Source organism: Clarias gariepinus, chromosome 6 (assembly GCF_024256425.1).
Source record: "Clarias gariepinus isolate MV-2021 ecotype Netherlands chromosome 6, CGAR_prim_01v2, whole genome shotgun sequence".
Lineage (NCBI taxonomy): Eukaryota > Metazoa > Chordata > Actinopteri > Siluriformes > Clariidae > Clarias > Clarias gariepinus.
The window spans coordinates 39,335,325-39,356,973 of NC_071105.1; the positions used below are offsets into that span (position 1 = coordinate 39,335,325).

At 40.8% G+C, this 21,649-nt stretch overlaps 1 protein-coding gene across 2 annotated transcripts in view; it reads left to right on the forward strand.

Moving 5' to 3' along the window:
* The window catches only part of si:dkey-237i9.1 (SEC14-like protein 1), a 35,104-nt gene extending 13,513 nt beyond the window's left edge, over window positions 1-21,591 (forward strand). The window contains exons 3-17 of one of the 2 annotated variants that reach the window (XM_053497969.1): window positions 4,244-4,393; window positions 5,285-5,416; window positions 8,601-8,729; window positions 8,886-9,129; window positions 9,261-9,370; window positions 9,845-10,034; window positions 11,307-11,395; window positions 11,522-11,592; window positions 12,386-12,557; window positions 13,227-13,361; window positions 13,669-13,803; window positions 13,924-14,175; window positions 14,278-14,456; window positions 14,657-14,683; window positions 17,285-21,591. In XM_053497969.1, the coding sequence (XP_053353944.1) occupies window positions 4,244-4,393; window positions 5,285-5,416; window positions 8,601-8,729; window positions 8,886-9,129; window positions 9,261-9,370; window positions 9,845-10,034; window positions 11,307-11,395; window positions 11,522-11,592; window positions 12,386-12,557; window positions 13,227-13,361; window positions 13,669-13,803; window positions 13,924-14,175; window positions 14,278-14,456; window positions 14,657-14,683; window positions 17,285-17,390 (2,121 nt within the window). In that variant the 3' untranslated portion in view covers window positions 17,391-21,591. The remainder of the gene's footprint in view (window positions 1-4,243; window positions 4,394-5,284; window positions 5,417-8,600; window positions 8,730-8,885; window positions 9,130-9,260; window positions 9,371-9,844; window positions 10,035-11,306; window positions 11,396-11,521; window positions 11,593-12,385; window positions 12,558-13,226; window positions 13,362-13,668; window positions 13,804-13,923; window positions 14,176-14,277; window positions 14,457-14,656; window positions 14,684-17,284) is intronic. The other variant, XM_053497970.1, reaches the window with a different exon arrangement.
* The last annotated feature ends 58 nt before the right edge of the window (window positions 21,592-21,649 follow it).

Sequence of the window (21,649 nt, forward strand, 5' to 3'; positions counted from 1 at the left end):
CTTTTTTAAATTATTATTACTATTTAAAATAATTAAACAAACATCTAATGTTTAGTCTAGTTAATCTAATGTTTATGCTAACAACCAGCGGAACAATATGAACAAATATGAACAAGTTACATATTTACTGCTAACCCAATGATCTCGCTAGCTAACGATCAACTCAGTTAATTCTGATTCTGATTATTTTCTGTGCATGTCCGCGTCTAGAGTCGCAGTTTCAACTAAAACAATAAACAGGTTTTTTTTTGTTTTTTTAATTCTATGCAAATAATGTACGAAAAATTCTAAACAATTGTTCAAACCTTTGACTTCCTGCTCTACCTTTGATTTGTTCCTGTTTATTGTTCGGGAGAAGAACATTGACTGTGGTTTCTATTATTTAGTTTCATACATTTTGTTAAGCACACACGTTAAGTAGCTAGTGCAGTTGGTTTGTTTTGATCTGAGAACGAATCTAGTAGGCACATGCTTGTAGGAAACATCGATTCATGACGCAACACAATTCTTTGTGCGCCAGTTTATGGTTCACTGCACGGACTCACTGACTCACAAAATAGTGTGTAACGTTTATATACGTTTGTGTTTGAGGTGGTAAAATTTTGCAGCTCCTCTTAAACTGTTCACACACGGAGCCAATAAAATCATAATACTTATTGAATCACGAGATATAAATCGAATCGGTGCCCAGGTCTTGTGATTATATCGTATCGACTGACCCCTGGTTAGTCTCGTCCTTAGAAGCTGGTACGAATCACTACTGTGTGGCGAGTTGTGTATAATGATTCCGTTATACAGGATGATCTTACCGGATGATCAGAATTTTACCGGATGATAAAATCCGATGCACAGGCCACGGCCAGAAAAAACGACACAGTTACGGTTGTTGCTGTAATGTAAACCGTAACATGAACGTCATTCTCACTGAAACAGACCGCAGTGATGCGCTGGGAGAGGGGGAGAAGGGGGGGAGGAGGGGAGTTATAGGGGTGAGAGGAATGTGTACAGGATAAATTTACCCTCAGCCCGCACGCCTACGGATCGGATTTCCGATCTTCCTCACCTTTCTGCTCTGAGTTCTCGCTCTATCTACCTCTCTCTTTCCCTCTCTCTCTCTTTCCCTCCCTCTCTCCTTCTTTCTCTCCGTCCCTGCCTCCCTCTCTCTCCCTCTCTCTCTCCCTCCCTCCCTGCCTCTCTCTCTCTCTCTCCTCGACCTACTTTCTGATGGTATTACAACGCTGAGAGCTCAGATTAGCCTCCAACACGGAACCTTTTCATGGAGAACCATTCACTGTAGTCCAGTAACTGACCTACCTCTGTGTGTGTGTGTGTGTAATGTTGCCATATGAATAAACACGGGCTGAATGAGTCAGAGTCGTTACTCAGTCTGTTCTTGAAAAGACAATCTATTATTAGTGCTTCATATTTTCTTCTTTTGTTCCAGACCGTTGTGTGTGTGTGTGTGTGTGTGTGTGTGTGTGTGTGTGTGTGTACACGCTGCTCGTTAACATAGCGACGCTCTTACCTCGTTGTAGCTATTTTGGGATCGGCTAACCCACTAGCCTAGCTGTGTTAAGTCATTAGGTTTGATTTTATGTCCTCACTCTAAGGCAGGAGCCACACCCCCCTCCTCCTCCTCCCCCACCAAAGGTATTAAAAAAATAAGATGGAAATCATAAACTCGAATTTAAAGCTGGAAAATCAGCGGTAAATTATATTCACCAATCACCAGGCACGTTAAGAATCTGGTCATCGTCGAAGTTATTTTACATTTTAAAAACTGTTTGCGTCGTCTACAATATAAGATAAAAGCAGGGAAGTGTTGGTGTAGTGCGGCTCCTCTGCAAAATGTAGGGAAAAATATTTGTTTAAAATTTTATTCCTAATTATTTTGAATTAAATGTTTATTTTTACTTTGCTTTAGCGCTGCTCAATTAATCGCATAATAATCTAGATCGCGATATGGAGCTGCGCGATTATTCATAAAAGTCATAAAAGATCGCGATTTATAGCAGGCAAGATATGTGGTGTAGTCAGCCGTTTATGTAAGAGTTTGTCTAAGTATTTTGTAAAATCTTTTTAATTATGTCTAATTTGTGTCATTTGGTGAGAGTTTAAATAAATACGTTTGGATGCTAAATTATAGATTTAAAAGTTGCAGTTTAACTTGCGATTTCAGTAGCAAGTCCTCGAAGGAAACGCAAAATAGTCTCCGCCCCCCTTCCTGGTTGGCAGTTGTAGCCGTGATGTGGGCGGGCTCTAATGGTGGGTAGGAATTAACTATGAATAAAATGAAGAATATAACATTTTTAATTAATTCGTCTAGAATGTTCAGTTTTTTTTTTATTAAACATTGATTTGTCCCAGTTAGCGATTCTATAAAAATTAAAATGTTTAGACAATTTTCTTTTTTTCTCTTAGAATATTTAGAACAAGCTTTTGTTTAAGCTCCGCCCCATCTCTATTATTATTATGGGTTGTTGTGTTTAACCAAACACAGAGCATAGAATGGTGACTAAACTATCACATCGTCAAAGTGTTCTTATTCTATAACTTATATTTAATTTAATATAATAAAAACTTTAATATTAAATCATCAAAACTAGATAACATTATGTGTAAAATATAAATAAATTGTATAGATTTTATTACTTTTACTTTTCACTGTTTACTTTCCCAATTTTTTCATAGATTAAATTTAACCAAAGTACAAATGATTGTTTTCCTTCATGAATTGTGTGTGTGTGTGTGTGTGTGTGTGTGTGTGTGTGTGTGTGTGTGTGTGTGTACGCCTACACAAGCCCTTCTGTCCATCTGAACACAATGAATGAGTTGAGGTTGAATCAAGAGCTTGTTTCTTTTTGTAGAACAGGATCACACACACACACACACACACACACACACACACTCTTTCTTACAAAGACATTTCTGTCTCAGATCATAAAACCGATTCAAAATTCTTAACAATTGCCGCCTGTAACCAGAGATTCTCTGATACACCTCTGCTGTGCCCTCTCTCACATCGTGTGTGTGTACAGTGTGTATAACATCCTGTGTCAAACCGGCTCTTAAACACACATTTACACAGGATCTGACATTAAAGCGTGTGTGTGTGTGTGTGTGTGTGTGTGTGTGTGTGTGTACAGAAGTGACACATTTTAATTTTTTTTAATAATGTATGTTTATTTAGAATCTGTCTCAAAAAATTACTTCTTTTTTTTTTACAGCAGGTCTGCTCATGTTGAGTGAAACAAACAAACAAACAAGTGTGTATTAGCGTGCTAAAGGCTAAACTGTGTGTGTGTTAGTTGTTTTTGAGATCCTCAAACTGTAAACAGCACTGAACACACACACGATTGCACACACAGATTTAAAGTGCTTATTATCAATCACTCCTGTCATTCAGGAAGACTCGGGCTCTCTCACACACACACACACACACACACACACACACACACACACACACACACACACACACACACCTGAGGGTGTTACTATATATGACACGTTGTGGAATAAACAGGCCAGGTTTATGTGAGGAGTTTGTGTGTGTGTGAGAGAGAGAGAGAGCTGTAGAGAGTAACTGAAAGACAAAGGATACTAACTGAAAAACTGAAAGAATAGACATGTAGAGACAGACGGGAAGAGAAAGAAGGTGAGAGACGTGTGGGGATGGACTGAAAGTGAGACACACACACACACACACACACACACACATACACACACACAGAGGCATGTGAAAGTGTTCCAGCTCACTTGTAGAACTCCACTCTGGTATTTCCTCTCCTCCGTCCCCGCTCACACTTCCTGCTTTTCTGCTGTTTGTTTGTGTTTGTTTGTTCTGTAAAACAAGTGCGACCTGATTTGTGCAACTAGTTACACACACACACACACACACACACACACCCTAGTTTCTGTTCCATCTGCTGACCCGATATTCAGGACACCTGCAAAGATTTGTCCTCCACACACACACACACACACACACACACACACACACTGTAGTTGATTCTTAGAAATAGTTTATTGGAGTTAGCTCCGCCCCATCTTTCCTCACTATGTAGGTGTCTAATAGCTGTCTTTCACCTTGTTGCCATGGTTACGTAACGTCTGTCCTCGGGTGAATCGTACATACAGACTTCTGTAAATCTACATAAATCTGGGTTCATCAGTAAAACTACACAGCGAAACGCACACAATAACGGTGATATCATGACCTTTGACCTTTCTCTCTGTGTCTCAGGCGTACGAGAGGAGGTTCCCTACGTGCCACCTGATCCCCATGTTCGTGGACAGCGATGTCCTCAGCGAGGAAACGAGTGAGGACAACTCCACGCACAGAATCGAGAGGCGGTGCAAGCTGGACGTCGACGCCCCCCGACTCCTTAAAAGGGTAAAATGGCGCTTTGGTTTTAGTGTCGCGATGTGTTTTTATTCCTCTCACACACCACAGCAGCGTTCAGCAAAACACTGATGTCATGTTTAATCTCCTTACTTTAAAAAAAAAAAAAAAAACTTTATCGTATTATTATTGCTAGCGGAGCGTCCGCCGCGGGCTCCCCGGTAACGACCCGTTACTATAGAAACCATAACGTATTTGAATGTACACCCCTGACCAATCACTATGTGATGCAGATCTCCACCAAACGCCCGCAAACCTCCACCGCGTGATATTTTTATTGTTCACGGAGCAAAGTAACACGATTTTAAGAAAAATACTTGTTTCTGTATTTTTAGTTACACATCCTAAAGTGTTAATCCTACTAACACACAGGACAGGACTGCACCACCTGGAGGATTAGAAAGGAACTGCGACATTTTACCACCTTAAAAACGAACATATCGAACTCAAATAAATTATTATTTTTATTTTCTTCAATCAGTATTGGAGTCAGTGTGGTGATGACCGTGAACTGTCGAAGAAAATAATCACTGAATCGGTTAATTTTATTTGTTTTCTTTTTTCTTTTCTTTCTCTCCATCTCCCCAAACCGCTCCATCCTCCCTATATAGGTGCACTACACTGTTAGTGCTTATTTCCACTAAGTAGTGCACAAGTAGGTGTTCAAACTAGCTAGCTAGTGCTGTGGGTTTTAAAAATACATACATATATATATTTATTTATTTTTGACTAATTGTGTGTAGGAATCGTATTCTGCGTATTTTCTATAACTGACTGTACACACACACACACACACACACACACACACACACACACACACTGCGGCGTTTAAAAGTTTTTGAGCTTCCGACATGACGTACTTTCTACGTTTGTGACGTCCAGATCGCCGGCGTGGATTACATCTACTTCATCCAGAAGAACACGCTGAACCGCCGCGAGAGGACGCTGCACATCGAGTCCCACAACGAGACCTTCTCCAGCCGCGTCATCATCCACGAGCTCTGCTGCTACTCGGTGAGTGTCTTCCTCTCACAGACACACACACATACACACACACACACACACACAGACTCAGGAATGTGTACTGTTTATTTTATTTTTGATAATTAAACCATCTGTTAAATTCTTAACTCGACATGAAGAGAAACATGTGTTTGTTATCATGTTTTTATTTATTTTATTTTTTTCTTTTGGGGAAAAAACACACATACACACACACACGGCCCTTGATGATGATGAATATGATCCAGGTCGTGACTCCACTCAGCTGGAATTCTGCTTTAATGATTTTTGAGTTCATGAAGATTTTCCCCAAAAGGAAGGAGAGGAACCGGGCTAACAAACCTCTCCCGCTGTTGTCATCGTCCGTGTGTGTGTGTGTGTGTGTGTGTGTGTGTGTGTGTGTGTGTGTGTGTGTGTGGGTGGCACGTGGGGGCTGTCAGCTCCTCGCTGTGTGTATGATTAGTTGCTGTGTGTGTGGGACAGAATCGGGGCTGGATGATGAAATACAAACCACATGAAGTTGCACAGCTATATATATAAATGTACACACACACACACACACACACACACACACACACACACACACACACAGAGTTCGACCTTCGCAAGCTTTCCACTCTGACAGGAACAGTATAAAACCCTCACTCCAGTTTAACCTTATTGTGGAGTAACGCGGGCGAGTCGTGACATCATCGTTAGTTTTAGTTATTATACTGAATATATATATTTATATACTGTTGGGGGACGTTACTTTATAAAGTAACTAATTACACAATCTTTAAAAAGTAATCAGTTCCATTATAGCGTTACTTTCTGATAAAAGTAACTAGTTCTTTTAGTACTTTTTCACTGCAGAAAATAAAAACTCCTTTGTGATTTCTCGTGCATGTTGTTTTAGTCGAGACCTTTATAATTATTCTATCGTTATCACTCAGTGACGTTTGGCCCAAATTCTGTTAACTAACTAACAGCAGGAATAACGGAGGGGGCGGGTCATCGGAATTGGGGGCGGGGCTTGCAGGCCACTTTTACACACACACTAATGGATTGGGATCTGACTGCTGTCTGGCTCACGGATTACAAAAACTGTCTGAATAACGAATGACATTTTTGAAAATGTAATCAAATAACTGAGAATTTAAATGATGGACCGAACGCGTTAGATCACTCGTTACATCAAAAAAGTAATCGTTTCACTCATCACCGTTCTCAACTCTGATTGGTCAGAAGGTCAGGGATGTGCATATACAGTGGCAGGAAAAAGTATGTGGACCCTTAGTTTTCATCAATTTGTCTTGAAATGTGATCTAATCTTTATCTAAGTGACGTCAGTCAATCAATCAATTAACATTTATTTATATCACACCTTCTTACAGCAACCCAAGTTAAACCAAAGTGCTTCACATCATTAAAAAAATATGACAATAAAATGGTAATAAGATAGCAATAAAAACAAAAACACATTTTTTAAAAAACATGTGAAACTAAAAACAAAATAAGACAAAAATGATGAAATATCATGTGTGATAATAACAGACAACACTTCTGACAATTCTGATCTTTGCTGACTTTATTAAAAACAGCAATAAAAAGTGAAAGAATTCTGTTGATCTTCGAGTTAGTGTGTTCAATAACACACTTATTTAGTTTAAGTTTTTGTTATTACTTTAAGCACATTATATTTGTCACTACTCGTCGCTCAGATGATCAGATTTATGACGATGCAGAACAGCATGAAATTACGAAAGGTTCACATACTTTTTATTTTTTATTTTTCTTACTGATAAAAAAAAGTCTTATGATCTAATCTCTCGTTCTTTCTGTTTCAGCAGTAAACAGAATCAGGATCTAGTATTTTCTATCATCTCTTAAACGTTGGACATTAAATCCGACTTCATGGCGTTAAAATGTTATTTAATAAAAGTGTTAACTGTTGATGAATCTCTCTTACTGAACTCACTCAGAGTTATTACCGTAAACTGTTCGTAAACTAAAGAGGGATTTATTTAAACGTTATGGAACGAGTGTCCAGTGTCGGCGCTGTGTAACAGTCAGAGGTCAAGCTGTGGACGTGTCCTTGAGCGAGAGCACAAAGTGAGAAGGAACTCGTTTCAGAGAAACATTGACCAGATAAAACACACAGTGCGTACGGCCTGTTAATATTAAAGGTGTATAGAGAGGAATAAAACCAGAATCAGAACCAGAAAGAGCTTTATTGGCGAGTCCATTCACACACACACGGTACAAGTCGCTTGTTTTGGTGACGGAAGCTTCCAGAAACACAGCGAACAACACAACGGTGCAGGACGTGATGTTAGAGGAAAACAATTAACACCAGAGTCGCTTATTGTCCTCCAGAATGTGTGTCCAGGTGTCATTAGTTACCTACTGTGTGTGTGTGTGTGTGTGTGTGTGTGTGTGTGTGTGTGTGTGTGTGTGTGAGAGAGACAGAGAGAGACAGGTCGGATAGAGAATTATCGAGGTCGCTCTGTCTCTAACACTTTCCAGAAGTTTTCTGTTTTCTTGTTGTTGCAGCAGAAATTTTGCTGACGCTGCAGTTTTTCAGTTGTGTTCTCTCTCTTTCCTCGTTCTGCTGATCTCTCGCTTCTTTTCTTTAGCTGTTTTTTTTTCGGGGGGTTTATTAGCCATCTGTGCTCCTGAGTCATGCTTTTCTAAAAAAAGTGATGCATGTTTTTTTGCTTTTCTATGTTTCTGCAAAAACATAAGGCACGATGATGTGACGATGTCGATATCATGATGTCGTACGTGACGATATGTTTGGTATTTTGATTTGTGTTTTTTTTTTTTGTTTTGTTTTGTTTTTTGAGAATTAATTTATCATTTTTTTCCCTTTTCAGGAGGTTTAGGCGTCATAATCATCAAAAGCTATTAAACAACATTTAATTTGTTGCATTAAATATTATGATGTATAGAAATGTTTTTTTGTCACATCCTCCCACAGTTTTTTTTTTACATCTATTTTTATACACTATTATATAGTGTACACTATTATTTATATATATATATATATATATATATATATATATAATTTTTTTTTTTATACACTAAAGCATGTTAATAAAAATATAACGTGTCCGATATTTATAAAAAGTGTCCTGTGACGTGATTTATCATGATATTTCTGTATGAGCCTTTCAGTTTGTACTAACGTGCGTGTTTGCGTGTCACGTGTCAGGTTCACCCCGAGAACGAGGACTGGACGTGTTTCGAGCAGTCGGCCAGCCTGGACATTAAATCCTTCTTCGGTTTCGAGAGCACCGTGGAGAAGATCGCCATGAAGCAGTACGCCAACAGCATCAAAAAGGTAACCATGACAACCATGATTTAAAAAATAATAATAATAGTCATTAGATTCATTTCTTGAGTTACGTTTATATATATATATATAACTGTAATATTGTGCACTTGAGAAGTTGAGGCTGCACGTTAAACCCCCCGCTGTGCGTCCGCGTCTCTCCAGGGTAAAGAGATCATCGAGTTCTACCTGCGCGAGCTGGATGACGAGGGCATCACCCACGTGCCCCGCTGGAGCCCCAGCACCTGCCTCGCTCAGCCCATCATAGCGGTCACGCCCCCGGCCCCTCCCACGACGGCCCCCATCGCCATCAACGCCCCAACGGACAGCAGCAAAGACGCGGCAGGGTGCAAAGAAAGTGGCAGTCCAGGGGGCGGAGCCAACGAGCCGCTCGCCGCCACGCCCGATGGTAACGAGGGTCGATGTTTTAATCTATACAGTTATAAAATAGTATATTAATACCTTAATACATTTGGTAGGATTGCATATCTATATATATAATGCTGTGTGTGTGTGTGCACACACTCTCTCTCATGTTAGACAAACTGGACGCTGACTACATCAACCGTTACCTGGGTGACCTCACACCTCTGCAGGAAAGCTGCCTCATCCGCCTCCGCAGCTGGCTGCAGGAAACACACAAGGGCAAGGTGAGCGAAACACACACACACACACACAGCGCGTCTTGCTGTACAACACCTTAAGCCGTAGCCGTAACCAAAACATTCGAGACCCAGAAGAATAAATGAAACGAGTCGTTTATATAAAAGCCGATGGTCGTCATGGAGACGGGCCAGATGTTTATATAAGATGAAAGTCGTCAGGTATTCCTGCCGTCGTGGGGACCTGATTCTCCTCCGCGTACGCGCACACACACACACAGAGTCAGCCAAAAAACTGTATCCTCTCGCTTGAGGAGAAGAAAATCTTGTATAAATGGTTTAATACTAAATTTATTGCAGTGTGTTATATATTTATTTATATATGATAATAATATTATATTAATATAATGAACATCGTGCTATTTTTCTTTTCCTAATATTTGTATACATTTCTTTTGGCTGATCTGTGTGTGTGTGTGTGTGTGTGTGTGTGTGTGTGTGTGTGCGCGCGCGTGTGTGTAGATCCCGAAGGACCAGCACATCCTGCGCTTCCTGCGAGCGCGAGACTTCAACATGGACAAAGCGCGAGAGATCCTGTGTCAGTCCCTCACCTGGAGGAAGCAGCACCAAGTGGACTACCTGCTGGACACCTGGAGCTCACCGCAGGTCCTCCACGACTACTACACTGGGGGGTGGCACCATCACGACCGCGGTGAGCCTCACACACACACACACACACACACACACACACAGTGTTTATTTATTTATTTCTCCTTACTTCTTTCTTTCCAAATTAGAGTTTTATATTTGATGTTATCTTCGTCTTTATGTTCCCACACTTCTATCACCTGCCAACTCAGAGGTGTGTGTGTGTGTGTGTGTACACTTTGCCTACTAAGTGTAGCGTAGTTAAATTACGGATAATTAATCAAGCATACACGCTGTGGATGAGAGTCAGTGTGTGATCGGGCGTCACACTGTGTGTGTGTGTGTGTGTGTCCGAGCAAGGAGACTGCCATCTGTTTGTGTAAATGCACATATGGCGCTGTGTCACATTTTCGCCTCAGTGACGTGCGCATGCTTTTTTTTTAATCTTTTTTTTCCCCTTTTCTCTTTTTCCGTTATTTTCCCTCATTTTCCTTTTTTTCCATTTCACATTACGTTTTGCTTTTCATTCTCTCTCCGCGATTTGCTGATCTCTCGCTTCTTTTCAACGATTTTTCTGTTTTTTTTTTTTGCTGTTTTTTTCGCCATCTGTGCTCCTGAGTCGTACTTTCTAAAAAGCGATTCATGTTTTTTATTCTTTATGAAGTTACGTTTGATGAATTCAGCAAAATAGTAACGTAGGATCGGGTTTATGTCGATATGTTTAGTATTGGGATTGTTCTGTTTATATTTGTTGTTTTTTCTGAGCAGAATTATTTTTTCCCCTTTGTTTCCCTATTTTGGGAAGTTTAGGTGTAATAAATATTCATTAAAGGGTGTTTTTTCAAAAAAGCGTTTTAAAATTTTTGGTAATTTTGTTTTAATTTGATCATGTTCTTATTTGTCATTTTTTTAACCTCCTTTTTTTCTACTTTCCCCCTCTTTTCAATTTCATTTTTTTTTTCATTTTTTTCGTTTATTATAATTTCCTTTTTCTTAATCATTTTGCTATTTTTCTTTTCTGTTGCTTAAATGTTTTATTTATTTTTCTTGTTTTTTTTTCTTCTTCCTGTTGTTTTAGTGATGAGTAACTATTTCATTGTTTCTGTCTTTCCACACTGTGCATACACACACACACACACACACACACACACACACACACACACACACACACAGAGTGGTCTGACAATCTGTGTGCGACATCATAAATATGCTTAAGACAAAAACAAAGAGAAGTAAATAATTTATTGGAACGGAAGTTTCCTCTTAGATAAAATAAAACAACACATGTTTATATTTGTGTGTGTGTGTGTGTGTGTGTGTGTGTGTGCGTGTGTAGATGGCCGCCCTCTCTACATCCTGCGTCTGGGACAGATGGACACTAAAGGTCTGGTTCGTGCTTTGGGGGAGGAGTCACTGCTCAGACACGTAAGCACAGTTTCCCAGCATGCTTTGCTTCTAAACACAAGAAAAGAAAGAACTTGATCATCACTGTTTCTATCTTTGTGTGTGTGTGTGTGTGTGTGTGTGTGTGTGTGTGTGCGTTTTATTTAGGTTCTATCCATTAATGAGGAGGGACTGAGGAGGTGTGAGGAGAACACCAAGGTCTTCGGGCGCCCGATCAGGTGCGCATGGACACCCACACCCACACACACACACACACACACACACACACACAGTTTATTAAAAAAGAAAAGAAACACAGTCTCCTTTTTCCTCCTCGTTGTTAAGCGTCTTCTTCTTTTCCACCTTTTTTCATCTTCATCCTTCAGTTTCTCATTTGTTCTGCTCCTCTTCCTCATCTCTCTTCCTCCTTCTTCTTCTTCTTCCTGACTCCGCCCATTCTCCTCCTCCTCCTATTTCTCCTCTTACTCCTTCATCTACTCTTTTTCTATTCTCCTTCCTCTGTTTCTTCCACACTTCTCCTCCTTTTTATCCTCTAACACTTTCCCCATTTCATCACTTTTTCCTTAAACTCCTTCTCCTTCTTCTTCATAACCGTTCCACTTCTCATTGTTCTTCATTCTCATCTAACTCATTCTGATTTCTTCTTCTCTGGTGTAGCAGGAACACGTCAGCATGCCCGCAGTGTGAACTAACGAGGAAGCAAATGCTGATTAATCTGAGCTCGCGTCCTGACCTCGTGTTAACATCTCTGTTCCAGACACTGCTTTCATTTCTCACTTCATCCAGCAGCACATCTGTTCTCGTTTTATCTCTGACTATTTTTAACTCCTCTCTCTCTCTCTCTCTCTCACTCTCTTTTTCACTTTCACACATTGTTTGTCTCACAGCAGAGGGAACACGTCTTGTTCAGACTCAGCATGAAAACTTTTCTTGTAATAGAAACATCCACAGACACACAGCATGTCAGTTCTGTAGATCAGTGTGAGATGATGATGACGATGATGTGTGCAGTTGTTGGACGTGTCTGGTGGACCTGGAGGGCTTGAACATGAGACACTTGTGGCGTCCCGGCGTCAAAGCTCTGCTGCGCATCATCGAGGTGGTGGAGGCGAATTACCCAGAAACCCTCGGGCGTCTGCTCATCCTGCGCGCTCCCCGGGTCTTCCCTGTACTCTGGACCCTGGTGAGGTTTCACACTTCCTGTTTATGCACTCAACAGGAAGTCCCCGCCCCTTCATCAAGGGGGAAAAAAAACAACAACAAACAATAAAAAAAAAAAAATTGTCCAGAAGGCTGCATGTTAATCAGATGTACACTGATAAGACTTTCGTCTGTCTTTATTATTTAATATTGTTAACAAGTCTTTTTTATTATTTCATTGATCTTAAAATTTATATTTTAGTTTTTTTTTTACAAAGTTCATCCCTGCAGCATTTGAACATAAATGCAAAGTTGCAGTGTCAGTACTGCCCCCTGGTGGTGATTCAGCAGCACACAATTTGAAAGGCATCTTTTCCCTGAGATCCATTTTTTATGATTTAAGTTATCAGTTTTCTTTATGCCCCCCCAGCCCATATCTTCCAGGTTATTTATATAAGTAAAGATGAGAAAATGTTGCTTATTGCACCTTTAATTATTCAGCCGTATAATTTGTGGTTGGGTTATTGTTTTCTTGAACAGTTATAATAATTAAAAAAAGAAAAAAATCCACTGCTTTTTTTTCTTCGGTTTAACTCTTTAAATATGTTTTTTTGATAAAGTCAGGGTGTATGGAGCAACAAAAGCAGTGTATATACAGCATGTAAAGTTTGGTTTATTATTTTATAAATTATTTTCCCCCGTTATTTCTCAGGTGAGTCCGTTCATCGACGAGAACACGCGGAAGAAGTTCCTGATCTACGCCGGGAACGACTACCAGGGTCCCGGCGGTCTGGTGGATTACATCGACAAGGAGGTCATCCCCGACTTCCTGGGGGGAGAGTGCATGGTGAGTGACCGGAGTGTGTGTGTGTGTGTGTGTGTGTGTGTAATGTGTAATAATTTACTTTTATGATGTCATTATTTGGTGTGTTTGAAACCGTCTAACGGAATTAGAAAACAAATTTTGATTTGATCGGGTCTCTGTGTTATACCGTTTATCATCTGCTTTGCCTTTTATGGAGTTTTGTGGGTGTGGCTAAATGTAAATCAGTGCTTTTGCTTAAATCCTTAGAAGTCTTATGGTTTAATCTTTTTTTCATTTGACTGTTGACGTGCTGTATAATAAACAACGGCGGTGTGGTGCGTTTTATTAGTGCGAGGTTCCCGAGGGCGGCCTGGTTCCCAAATCCCTGTACAGAACCCCCGAGGAACTGGAGAACGACGACATCAAACTGTGGACGGAAACCATCTACCAGAGCGCCAGCGTCTTCAAAGGCGCGCCGCACGAGGTAAGGCTCATCACGTGGCGATGTCATTTCCGATTCCAGTGATGTCATGGCCGTGTTTTTATTCACCTCCTCTCTCTCTCTCTCTCTCTCTCTCTCTCTCTCTCTCTCGTCTCGTTCCAGCTGCTGATCGAGATCATCGACGCCTCGTCCGTGATCACATGGGACTTCGACGTGTGTAAAGGAGACGTGGTCTTTAACATCTACCACTCCAAGCGGGCTCCCCAGGCGCCCAGGAAGGAGGCGCTGGCGTCTCACGGCATCACGTCGCCCGGGGGCAACAACGTGCAGCTCATCGACAAGTCGTGGCAGCTGGGGCAGGATTACAGCATGGTGGAGTCCCCGCTCACCTGTAAAGAGGGAGAGAGCGTGCAGGTGACGTCAGATACGCGTGTATATCCGTTTACTGAAACTCTCTTTTTTTTTATTTCCGTTTCTCATCCGTCTCCGTTACTTCCTCGTTCCGCGTGTCTGCAGGGTTCTCACGTGACGCGCTGGCCTGGGTTCTACATCCTGCAGTGGCGGTTCCACTCCATGCCTGCGTGCGCCACCACCAACCTGCCGCGCGTAGACGACGTGTTAGCCACGCTGCAGGTCTCCTCCCACAAGTGTAAAGTCATGTACTACACCGAGGTCCTGGGCTCCGAGGACTTCAGGTAACTTCACACCTGGATCACCGCAGAAACATCTGGAAGCAACACCTTATTGATTCACTTTATTACTTCATTTATTTACTTCACCTTAGTGCCATGAAATTGCCTACAGTCGAACACTATCCAAGCTTCTGCCTCTCTCTCTCTCTCTCTCTCTCTCTCTCTTCTTCCTGCCTTCCTTTTCCGTTTCTCCCTCCGTAAAGAACGGCTTGCTGCGATGTGCAGAGTTTGTAAGTGATCCTGTTTGCCGTTAGCTAAGCTTCAACGCCACGCTAACGAGGCTCTGTGAGCGTGTTAGCATTAACGACAATGCTAACACCGCGCTAAACACATGCTCGGCTTGGGTTTATGTAAATCCTAGCAAGTTATGAAAGCATGGGCGAGGAAGTCCAGCGTACACACACTATTCTGCACCTGTGGTAGACGTCCAGGGGCGGATGTTCAATTGATTTTGTTAAATTTGTTTGACAAACTATTGACAAATCAGGCTGTAAATTTTGTGTGTTAGAATTTGTACTTTATCACTCTGATGGCATGTAGTTAGGGGGGTGGGGGTGGGGGATGGGGGGTGGGGGTTAAATCCGAACTACTTTATTTAAAAGGAGGAATCTGCATTCGTGTATTTTCAAAGGCGGTTAGATACGACGAAACCTTCAAAGTGTAAAGTAAAATTTTACATAAAATAATAATAAACAAATAAATACAATTATTTTTCTAAAGAAAGGAATTTGTCGTTGCGTGTCTCTGGCATCAGAAACTTAAGGCAAAGTGTCTCCTAAAGCCAGATCTCGTTTATTTAAGGGAAGAATTGGTGATTTATGCATCACTGGTGCGGACATTCAAAATTCAGCATCCATTAATTTTTTTGATGACTTCTGTTCCAAACGTTTTCCACGTGAACACAAGATGTGTTCTTTGCTTTTATTCTCAGAGCAGATGCGTGAGGTCGTGTTTAGTAACGCTGGTCAGGTGTGCAGGACAGACAGAGTGGATAAAGGTTGAAGGTGTCACGTGACCGAGTGATGCTTTAACTTCTGAGAGGAAAGTGTGTGTACGTTTGATTTCTCACCTTGTTATGAGTGTGTGAAATTTGCAGAACGCCCTCGTAGCGCAATAGCGAGTTAATCCATGGTGAGGTCTTACCTTTATATATATAATTTATACGATTTGATAATTTTTTTTCGTTTATTTATTTATTTTGTTAGTCATTTTTTTATTATTTAATTTCCCTCTTTTTTATTTATTATTTTTTTTAAATAAGTAATGTTAATTATTGCACAAAAAAAACCAACTTGAATTATGTAAATATATAAATAGTTACGAGGGTGTGATGTAAATTTTTTTTTAATCGTATCTGAAACAATTTCGGAACAAAATCACGGCTGTGTTCCAATCCTGTTTCCCTGACGCACACTTGTCGACTTCCCCTTACCTCTTAAATTGTTATCCAGAAAGCTTTGCAAAAAAAAAGGAAGCAAAAATTGTACAATTTGGCAATAATTCCTAGCTAGCAAGCTAGCTCATTAGCATGCTAATAATTACAAAAAGAGCATTTGTTTTTTTTAAAAAGAAGCTGGAAGTGGAAAAGGGTGCGTTTTTATTTTCTAACTAAAAACAAATTTGCAATGTCTGTTTAACCTCATCTCTGGCTTCCTTTTAATTGCTAATCGTTTTAAAATGCTAACAAAGCTAATGCTAACGCTGATTTTAACACAGAATCAAATTAATTTCACAGAAATGTGAGAAATCTTCAAGGCTAATCTGTTTGATCAGTGTTTTATTAGCCAGTGGCAGATGTCTCTGTCTCTCTTACGCACACACACGCGCACACACACACACACACACACACACACACACAGAGGCTTTTTTCTAGTTTGCCTGCTGGTTTGAGGAGTGTATTTATAGCCATGACAGGAAAAAAACCCAAAAAGAACTGTTTCCTTATCCGATATTTTTTTTCCAGTCAGAACTCGACAGTGAGCTGGACGGAACACTCAGCCCATACATGCTAATGTTGCTAATGCTAATAGCAGGTGAAGGCTAACCATGCTAAAGGATCTGTGGTGTTTAGCATGTTAGCATTGATTCGGGTGGAAGTGTTTGAGTGTAATGCACTGCATATTAGGGGTTCAAGTAGTGTGTGTGTGTGTGTGTGTGTGTGTGTGTGTGTGCGCGCTCATCCTGGCTGCATGTCCGGCTGCAGGATTGGGGTTCAGCTCACTGTGATGGTGTGTGTGTGTGTATGTATGTGTGTGTTATTAACACAACTTTATGTTGTAACTGGGGATCTCCTGGTGTACTGTCTCATCACATCTCTCTCTCTCTCTCTCTCTCTCTCTCTCTCTCTTTTTTTCTCTGTTTCATTCCATATTTTTCTGTTTTTTTTTCTTTCATTGCACGTCATCTTGTGCCCTCTTTCCTTACATTATTTTATTATTCCCTTTTTACTTCTTCCCCTTTTTCCCTGCTCTCTCTCTCTTGTGTCTGTCACCTTGTCAATTTGTCTTTTTTTTTCCCTTCTTAAACAATCCTTCCTTCTTTGTTTTTGTAATCTGTTTTTCATTTTGTCACTGCATTCCTTCTCGTTCTGTCTTTCTGTCTCTTTTTGCCTGTCTTGTGCTCCTCCTTGCCTGTTTCTCATTTTTCTGTTTGTTTAACTATTTTATGTTTCGTTTTTGTGCATGCAAATTCTCTTGTCAATTTTTCCTTCCTTCTGTCCTCGCATGATTCCCTTTGTTATCCCCTTTTTTCTATTTATACTCTTTCTTTCCCTGGATCTCTCTCTCTCTCTCGTTCCTCCCTTTTTTTTTTCTCGTGTCTTCTCCTCTCAGGGGTTCGATGACGAGCCTGGAGTCGAGTCACAGCGGATTCTCTCAGCTCAGCGCCGCCACCACTTCCTCCAGCCAATCACAGTCCAGCTCCATGATCTCCAGGTAGAGCCAGGAGACACGGGGCGGAGGAGGAGGGGTGTGGTCAGGAGATGGAAGACAGGGGGCGGGGTCAGGCGATGTATTACAAAGAAGAATATTTACCCCACATGTTTGAGGATAGAGCTGTGGTGTTAAAGGGCTTTGATCTGCGTCGCCATGGCGACGGGCTGAGCTGCCGGTCAGTTCACTGGGCACTTCCTGTTTCCTCCCTTTCATTTTCAACGTCTGACGGACCGAGCAATACGAGTTCCGTCCAACCTGAGAAAACAGGACGAGCTGTTACACACACACACATGCACACATGCACACACACAAAGTGCACAGGAATACTGTATTCAATTTTAAATTTTTTTGCACCATATCGCTGACGGTTTCAGCATTTATAGGTCAAAGGTCAGGTTTGTAAAAGTGTCGGAGCATCCACATCAAGCAATAACCGTTTCTATTCGTATATTTATCATAAGCGTGTCACGTGTCTTGACGACGTATAAGGGTGCTCCGTGCTCGATTAGCTACCTGCTTGCTTAATTCTTTTTTTTTTCCCTTTCCTCCGTGCAATTACTTTAGAATAACAATTCCTCCGTGATGCTTTAGTCCAGTTTCTGAAACTTGCGATCCGATTCGTTCCTATGCATCGAAAAGAATGAAAAAAAAATTAATAAATAAACAAAGCGAGGGCTACTTTTTCATGTTTTATAGGTCAATAATAAAATAAGATGAATTAGATTTGGTGTGGGTTTGTACTTAAGGCATTTTATCGGGAATCAAGCCTAACTTGCATGTTAGCGTTAGAACTAGACTAAAGTTAGCAATGAAATAGATCTTGTATGTAAAATAAAATAAAGTAACAAAAACACAATTTAAAGCATGAAAAGTGTCGGAGACGACAACCTGAGTAGTGCAAAAGATTTCTAAAAATTTGTTGGACGTCCAAAAATGCCATGAATTTCTACTTTAATTTTTTGCAAACAAACACAGAACCACAATTGTTTTTCAATTTCAAGCCACTCGCAAAAGAAAGAGCCATGAGTTTTAAATCATTTTCTGCTAATTTTGCTTCACTTGTCCAAAAAAAAACAACTTGGTAATTATACAACAGCTGCCTGACAGCTAGCCGTCTTTCACTTTATTTGGGAAAATGAATAAATTTGCGTTAATTTTCTGCTGCCCGGCTATCATCTAAATCATCTGATGCTAGCTAGCAAACCGCAACGCTCCATAGCAAGCGGATTAACTTTACACTTGTACAGGGCATTAGGGGTCATTTTAATATTTGCGAGAACACCGTGGCCTTTCTGGACGTCCGATTAAAGTAGGTCATGATGTTACAAGTGACGGCTTTTCAGGTTAGTTTATTTCTAGATTTGTTAAAGTTTTTTTTTTTTTTTTGGAGAACATGTTTAAAAATATCAGAAAATTGTAAACGTTTTACTGCGTGTGATCAGGTCAGGGTGTGTGGTGTGTAAATAAGTGTGTAATATTCTTATCATTATTGTTATTATTTAACTCATCTCCATTACATTAACTTGGCCGTCGGTCAGATAACGTTTACTTCACTCACTCACGACACGCCTGTGCAGGTGAGCGACAAGGTCACGAGCGGAGCCAAGGGGAACACGAGAGAGTGAGAAAGAGGCTGGAGATTCATAGTGATGCTCGCTCGACCATTTAGTGAAGACCCAAGTCGGAGTGCACACTTGATAAGGAGACTAGATTGTTAGTTGTAAAGTTTTATCTCTATTAGGTCGCGGCTTATAACATCGAGAACGTTTGAAGAAGCCGTAGTTTAGGAAAGTCAAGAAAATGTGGGCTGTTTCAAGGTCATGGGTCGTAGGTCATGTCACGTGTGCGAGTGTGGACCAGTCTGAGTCTAAATTGTTCCAAATCAGAATTGAAAAAGAAATCCAGTGGTTTATTTTTTAAATCAGATCTAAAAAAGAGAGAGAGAGCACAATATACTGTAATCTAAAGCTCGCTCGACCATTTATCAGTAACTCCACGGTGCTTTCGAACAGAGTGATAACGTTAACGTCAGTGATGGTGAGGTTTAATTCTGTAGCGCACGTCAGCGTCACCACCGGCCGTTCACTTAGACGTCGCGACTTTAGACTTGAGAGAGAGAGAGAGAGGACGTGCCGCGCTTTACATACAGGATGTCGTTACAGGACCACTCCGGATTTCAGGCCGCGCTCCAAATCTCTTAAGAACAAACCAGAAACCTCGGTGAGTCGTGGTGCGCGCAAGTTAAACACATACGAGTGCTAGCGTGTGTCTGATGGAGGATCGTGAGGGGCGTTTTTATAAAAACAAATGTTTCATATAGTGATATAACGTATATTTTTACATTTTATGTCTCGTCCACATGATGGAACCAAGCACAGAGTCATCGGAGAGACCAACGTGTCGCATTTTAAGCATTTTGAAAATGTAGTGATTGTATTTGTGCTTTTTTTTTTGTCCTTGATGGGAATCAAATCAAGATTCGGAAAACATTTACTTTAAAAAACATGGCGCTCCAGTTTAATGTAAAAGTAACAAACGTGTTTTGGATCGTGTGGCACATTTACAGAAAAAGTAAAGGCTTTAAAGAGCGCACGCGGAACTCTGCAGGAAGCGTGTCATGTTTTTCTCGGAGTGTTTGTTTCTTCATCTGTTACTGCCGGTGCAGCATGCTACTAATGCTAAACGCTAGCCATTTCCTGGATGTTGAGATGTGCACAAGACGTCCGTTCTCTCCTCAGCAGTTTACAGCGACGCAACGGACTCGACAATCTCATCTCCTCTTATCTCAACTCAACGCCGGAGTCGCGTGTGTTCACGTTTGTTCTTGTGTAAACTACCAACCCAGGGCTAACGCGAGCGGAGAAACAGGACTGCACGGGCATCAAATCGTGGCTCCGCCTCTTTTTTACTAAACAACGACATTGATTTAGAGTTTACAGATGTTACAAAGCAGCTCCGAGGCGCCAACATCACTAACGAACGGAATTTTACCACAAGTGAAGCGACGTGCTTCAACTGTGTGGTAAAAGTAATGCAATTTTTGACAGATGAAGGACTTCTCAGCCCCGCCCGCTTTTTAAAAACTGCCTGACAAAACTGACTTGTGTAAATTTTCCAAGTCTTGTTTTTACAAGCTGTGTGTTATCACATCAAAACAAATCAGATTTTTTTAATAGTTTCAGGTGCCTCGCGTATCGTCATAGCAACAAAATCTCATTAGCTTAACTTGTGGGCGTGGCCTGCTGCTATGCCACGCTCAACGAACTGCCTGGATTGTTCGTTTAAATGCATTAATGTTAAACTGTTAAAACTATTAATGCTTCACGTGTTCTCGTTACAGCGATCAGTAGTTTTCCCAAACTGATTTATAAACCTGATCAGGGTCACATGGTGCATTTTCACACCAGCCAATCGGAGCGTCTCGTTCCGGCTCGTCATAGCACACGTGTCGCACAACTTGGAACTTAACCGCATGACATCATCATCATGCGGCTTTTATGGTGCGTTTACAGCTGCTTTCACACTCCGGCTGACATCATGCCAACTCTGTTACCATAGCAACGCTCTGACCTAACCCAAGGTAGCCGATCAGATATTTGGTGGAAGATGGCTTTCGTGTTACATTTATTATTTATTTAATATAATTTTTTTTCTCGAAGAAATTCAGATGTTTCTGTTGAAGTATTTATTAGTTTTTTTTTAACATTCTAAAAAACAAAATGTTCCTTCTCTGTACCGTTTGTTCATGATCCGATTGGTCGATAAAAAGCAGCTCACGCGTCCTTGAAAAAGTGTGTTTATGAGCCGAGTGTGTGAAAGCAGCCTGCAGCGTGTAAAGCAGTAACGAAAGTTAAAGAGACTGTAAGAAGTCGAATCTGAGTTCTGCTCTAAACTCCTGGTCCTGGAGCCACGTCATCAGAGAGAAGCTCGATCGCTCGCTCGCTCTCAGGTCCTGTTTCTCGCGCTCTGCCGTTCGCCATACAAGGGGTGTGTGTTTGTTTGTTACAGATGTCTATAGATAGATATTATTAATGTAACCAAGTTTTTTAAGTTTGTGTTTTGTTTTTGTTTCATAATCGTCTGTTTGTCATCCGCACACGACGAACTCCGCGTTCATGCACACTGCATATCTTTTTCGGATGAAATGATGACTGTGTATAAAAATAATAATAATAATAATAATAAAAATAGAGATTAATATACGAGATAGCGCCTTTACTTTTTCTTTGGAGATAATTAAACTTGGACTAAAAGAGATTGTGT